This window comes from Myotis daubentonii, chromosome 1 (genome assembly GCF_963259705.1).
Source record: "Myotis daubentonii chromosome 1, mMyoDau2.1, whole genome shotgun sequence".
NCBI classification, from domain to species: domain Eukaryota; kingdom Metazoa; phylum Chordata; class Mammalia; order Chiroptera; family Vespertilionidae; genus Myotis; species Myotis daubentonii.
Window position 1 is genome coordinate 207706474 of NC_081840.1, and position 5649 is coordinate 207712122.

General features: G+C 53.6%; 1 protein-coding gene across 1 annotated transcript; it reads left to right on the forward strand.

Annotated features, from left to right (window-relative positions):
* Nucleotides 1-3108, forward strand: PHOX2B (paired like homeobox 2B). Its single transcript, XM_059672453.1, has 3 exons — nucleotides 1-538; nucleotides 1393-1580; nucleotides 2540-3108. Exons 1-3 carry the CDS (start codon nucleotides 298-300, stop codon nucleotides 3053-3055), a joined length of 945 nt encoding a protein of 314 aa, XP_059528436.1. The 5' UTR covers nucleotides 1-297; the 3' UTR covers nucleotides 3056-3108.
* Nucleotides 3109-5649: the final 2541 nt, after the last annotated feature.

Below are 5649 nucleotides of genomic sequence, written 5' to 3' on the forward strand. Positions count from 1 at the left end.
GCCAGCCCAATAGACGGATGAGTTATTGTCATGTAAAAAGCGCCAGCAATAAGACCAACCGCTTTGCTATTGTCCAAGTGGAAAGAGCCAAGTTTATTATGAGGACTATATGCTCTAGAGACCTCAGACAAGGCATCTCATAGGAGGCTTTTTCATAAAACTAGGCTCTGCTGGTAGTAAGGAGGCCAGTTTGGAGGCAGGCGTGGAGCTGTGCACATCTCCCCACTCCAGCCACCTTCTCCATACCCATCTTTTATTTCATTTTTCCACTTGGCTGAGCCATCCAGAGCCTTTTCAATGTATAAAATGGAATATTCTTACCTCAATTCCTCTGCCTACGAGTCCTGTATGGCTGGGATGGACACCTCCAGCCTGGCTTCAGCCTATGCAGACTTCAGTTCCTGCAGCCAGGCCAGTGGCTTCCAGTATAACCCGATCAGGACCACTTTTGGGGCCACGTCCGGCTGCCCGTCCCTCACGCCGGGATCCTGCAGCCTGGGCACCCTCAGGGACCACCAGAGCAGTCCGTACGCCGCAGGTAAGGACCGCCAGCTTTCTCAGCGGAGGAAGCTGCCTTTCCGCCCGTATATAGGAAGCCTTGATTGCATTTGAAAATGGAAATGTGTTTAGTATTTACCAAACGAAATTTGCTTACACAAATGAAAGAATTTATCACGTTAGAAGCGATTGCAGGGAGGGGTAATTCACTTACAGGGTTACACTATCCTAGTCACACCCGAACCGCCAACAAAATTATCTTAAGCTGCCAAAATGATAGGCATAATTTATTTACTTTGCGATGAGACGTAAAGCTTAGAAAATAATTAAATAACAAAGAGTAAAGCTCATTACTGGCAGTGTCTCTTTTTTTAAAGAACCCGACAGCGGCTCACACCTCTTGGGCTGGTCATTTTGAGGATTACTTCTTTAATTTATTATTGTTATTTTTGCAGCACTTTCCCCCCAACTTTTTGGGCTGGGTCAACTCCTGAGAATGGAAAAGTTCCAACCGCGGGAGCGTTTGGTAACGTCTTCCCTGGCTCCTTGATATTCCCACTGAGGTTTTCGGACTTTTTTTTTCTCTTCTTCTCTCGTTTCTTCCCCTCATCAAACCGTTCTCCCGCGCCCTGGCTCTCGGGGGTCTCTGATACTGTAGGTTAACCCACCCAAAGGCGCTTGTGCCAGGAGGGCCCTCGCCAAACCCCGCAGTTGGCGCCCGTGTCTGTATGTAACGAATTTTTCTCGGCAGCTCATCTCGGCCTCTCCCCCGCTCTGTTGTCGGTGGCGGCTCCGGGGACACCTGACCTCGAAGTCCCCACCGCCCGGCTCCGCGGCCCCCGCGCGCGCTGCAGACCGTTTTTGCTCACACTCTGTCCTCTTTCTCGCCTTCAGTTCCTTACAAACTCTTCACCGACCACGGCGGCCTCAACGAGAAGCGCAAGCAGAGGCGCATTCGCACTACGTTCACGAGCGCGCAGCTCAAAGAGCTGGAGAGGGTCTTCGCCGAGACGCACTACCCTGACATCTACACCCGGGAGGAGCTGGCCCTGAAGATCGACCTCACGGAGGCGCGCGTCCAGGTACGCGCTGCCGGCACACCGCCCGGCTGGGGCGTCCGGGGCTCGCTGTGGGCGCGGGAGCGGGTGGTGCCTCCGAAGGTTCAGAGCCCGGGGCCTCTCTCTCTCCGGGGGCCCGCGGCTCAGGGCTGAACAGAGAGGCCAGGCGTGGAGGGCTGTGCGCGAGAGGAAGGGCCTGGGCGCAGGCTCCCGGCTACACGCGTACTCACAGCTGCAGTGTTTTCCACCCCAGCCGGCGCTGCGGAGGCATCCGGGCAGTGCCTTTGGGGAGATGCGGGTGCTGCCCGCATATTATAAACATATGTGTTTGCTAAATGCCTCCTAATCCACGCGCTTTTAACTTGGAGCTGGCGCGTACAGGTGCATTTCCCAGGGAGCGATGACTTGCATCAGGTTCGCAAAGGGGCTTCGACTCCATGAAGGTCCAGAACCAAGGCTTTCTCTGACCTTCTAGGGACAGGGCTGTCTCCAGGGGAGCCGGCCAGTGGAGGGGCAGTGCGCACCTGCGCGCGCGTCTCTAGACCCAAAGGTCAGCATGCGAAGCGAGCGCCCAACCCAGAGACCCCTCCTCCCACCAATTAGGGTTTATTTAGCTTAGACTCGAGGCCTAGGGCCGCTGGCGAGTTTGGAGTAGCTTAAGAAATAGACTGAACCAAGGTCCGACAAAGTAAGGGCTTTTATTTAGGGCCGTCCTGGGACCGGCCGCCTTTTGACCTCTTCTGTAAGACGCCATTTCCTTGGCACGTTCAAGTCACCCTAAGAAAATTCCTCCGAAGATGCACCAGCAACAAGGGGGTGGGAGCAGACGGGGTGGATTGGGTGCGCGTGGGGGGTACCCACGGCGCGTGGAGTTGAAAAACTAACTCAAATGGGCCGTGCACCCTCCTAACTCGCGCTTTTCTTTCCCGGGGTTTCTCTCCCCCCTGCCCCTCCGCCTCCCCTCCCCTCCCCTCCCGGGCCAGGTGTGGTTCCAGAACCGCCGCGCCAAGTTCCGCAAGCAGGAGCGCGCCGCAGCGGCCGCGGCGGCCGCGGCCAAGAACGGCTCCTCGGGGAAGAAGTCCGATTCTTCCCGGGACGACGAGAGCAAGGAGGCCAAGAGCACCGACCCGGACAGCACGGGGGGCCCGGGCCCCAACCCCAACCCCACTCCCAGCTGCGGGGCGAGTGGCGGCGGCGGCGGCGGGCCCAGCCCGGCCGGCGGCCCGGGGGCGGCGGGGCCCGGGGGCCCGGGAGGCGAACCCGGCAAGGGCGGCGCGGCGGCGGCGGCGGCGGCGGCAGCGGCGGCGGCGGCAGCGGCGGCGGCGGCGGCGGCCGGGGGCCTGGCGGCGGCCGGGGGCCCTGGACAAGGCTGGGCTCCCGGGCCCGGCCCCATCACCTCCATCCCGGATTCGCTCGGGGGGCCCTTCGCCAGCGTCCTATCTTCGCTCCAAAGACCCAACGGTGCCAAAGCCGCCTTAGTGAAGAGCAGTATGTTCTGATCTGGGACGTGGCGGCGGCGGCGGCGGGCGAGCCGGGCCGGGCGGGCGAGTGGGCGAGCTGCCGCCCTGGCTTTTTCATGGAAAGCCTAAAGTAATCGCGATAAGAATAAAGAGAAAACGGCGTCGCCCCCATTGCAACCCCACTCTTACCCCAATCCTGAACCCCCAGCAAAACAAAACAAACGAAACAAAGCAAAACAAAACACTTCCTGGCTTCGCACCTGCCCCAGGGCCGTGCAGATGGGCCAGGGCTCCGCCTGTGGACCGGGAGGTGGGAGCCGTGCGGCCTGGACTCGGGGGCACTCTCAGGGGGCTGTGTCTGCGTGTCGTGTGTGTCTGTCTCTGGGAATGTGTATCTGTGGCCCGAGCAGGTGACAGAAAGAGATGGATGGGGGCATAACCAACTCAGTGACTTGCTTAGAAAAAGAGAAAAATAAACAAAACAAAACAAAAAACCCAAATTAAAATAAAATTAGGAAGGCAGCAATCGTTTTTTAAAAAAAGATTTTAAAATCTAAGGGTAACAAGTAAAGGGGGAGAGAAGGGAGGCTGCAGCAAGCACTGTCCGGCGCCTCTGTTTTGTGAACCATTATTGGGGTCCCTCCTGACGGCACAGACTCCCTTGGGGCTCCTTTTTAGGGGGGACTAAGGAGCCTTCCAGTCCCGCTTCCCCTCCTGTCCTTGGGTTCGGCGAAGACTCCTGCAGACTGTCGCCGAGGCCAAGGGGACGTCCTCGCCCCGCTTGCCTGTCCACCTGGCCGAACACCATCCCGCCATCAGCGCTTCCGAGCCCCACGCAGCTGCAACTCCCGAACCCCCGAATATTTGCAGCCACTCGGCCCCGAAAGATGTCCTATACATGAGATGCCTTTCATCTGCAAACTGCAAACTGTGTCTCATATTTCAAAACGCTTCCCTGTTTTTCTCTCTCCTGCCACCTCCACCGGCATATTCTTCTTCCACCAGCTTTTACTGAACTTTCCGGCACTGCTTTGGATTGGAGTCGATTGCAGTCCGTGCAACTGGCTACAGAGAAACCTACCGAGCGAGGGAAAGGCGCGCACACTAGTTTGCAGAAGTGTCTCGGTTTGCACTTCTGTTTGATCCGAAATGGACTCACATCCTGTATGGTGGATGAACTGTATATTGATGATTCCATTCTTCTCGCAGTTTAGACATCTCTGTTGAGGTTTTCTTTTGTTTGTTTTTTTTAAATTTTATTTTAAAAGGCACAAACTATAGATATTAGTTGAATGTTGAGGCTTTAACTTTATGGGTGTCTTTCTACAACTGTGTTCTGTGACTCAATTGTATCGTGTTAATATCAGTACAGACCGTCTCCTCTACGTGACCGTATAATGTTTTTCCTCTTCTTGTAGTCTCTATGGCGTGTCTTTACGGAGTACTAAGGTTCTCACGGGTTCAATTCCTTTGTGTTTAGAGACCACGGTTCAGACAATGGTATATATTTTTGTTATCAGGTGCATGTCTGTCTGATTTTTTTTTCTCTTCTTGTTGGACCTTGTTTGTGAACATAAGCGTCCTAAGTTATGTTTCAGATTTTCAAATTTATTTATATGTGTTATAATGAATGCTTCTATTTAAAAGGGAAATATTTCTACATGTGCATATAGTTTTCCAAGAGTGTACCATTAACTTGATTGTTGATAATAAAAACAAAAACAAGTCTAGCGATTGAACTCCTCTGAATTTTCCTCAATTCGTTCTTTTAAATTTAATTTTTAAAATGATGAGGGAGGACAGAGGAAATTGTATAAAATCTCTAGAAGCCACAGTGGCTCTGGAAACCTAGGTTGGTTGGGGAGTGGAAATCCATGCAGCCAAATTCAGCCAGGATAAAATTTAGTGCTTGGGAGAGCAGGCAGGATTCTTCTGGTGGTTTTGAGTCAGGGAGCAAAAGAGAACACCAGGGTGTTGACAAAAATGTTCAGATCAGGGCCTAGGCTGAGGCCCCAGGGATTCCTGGCAGCAAAACAGGAACTGCACACCTGATTTTGAGAAGGACTCAGCTGTGGATTCTGAGCTAACGTGCCTCGAGGACCCATAAGCCCCCATGGGCCATCCTCCTGAAGCCCAAAGACTGCCTGCAGCACCCTGTGGCACCTGAGGGTCTTTGCATGGGCAGATGCATCAGGAAGGCACTGGGTGGAGAGTAACATTGAAGTGTTTTGAGAAATAATGTTGACAACAACTGAAATTATCGAGCCCTGGCATGTACCAAATTGTGCTTTCCATGCATTATCCCATCTGCTTCTCAAAATAGCATCACGAAGTAGTGCAATTCCGATCCTCATGTTCTTTTTATACAGATGAGGAAGCTGAGGCAACAGAAAGGTTAACCTGCTCAGGAGCCCCGGGCATGAGTGATGGGGCAAGCCTTTGAACCCAGGAAATCTGATTCCAGAGCCTGTATATTCACTGCACCAGTGGTTCTGAAAGTGTGGTCAGCAGCTCACATGGGAACTTGTTAGAAACAGGAATTCTTAAACCTTATTCTAGACGTACAGAATCATGAACTCTGGGATGGGGGCCCAGCAATCTGTTTTAATAAGCTCTATAGAGGATATTAGAAC

Bases quoted from the DNA above. Each gene is read 5' to 3' on its own strand.
- PHOX2B (XM_059672453.1), top strand. From the start codon at position 298: ATGTATAAAATGGAATATTCTTACCTCAATTCCTCTGCCTACGAGTCC. The intron at 539-1,392 runs GTAAGGACCGCC...TCTCGCCTTCAG, and splicing joins GAGCAGTCCGTACGCCGCAG to TTCCTTACAAACTCTTCACC. The intron at 1,581-2,539 runs GTACGCGCTGCC...CTCCCGGGCCAG, and splicing joins TCACGGAGGCGCGCGTCCAG to GTGTGGTTCCAGAACCGCCG.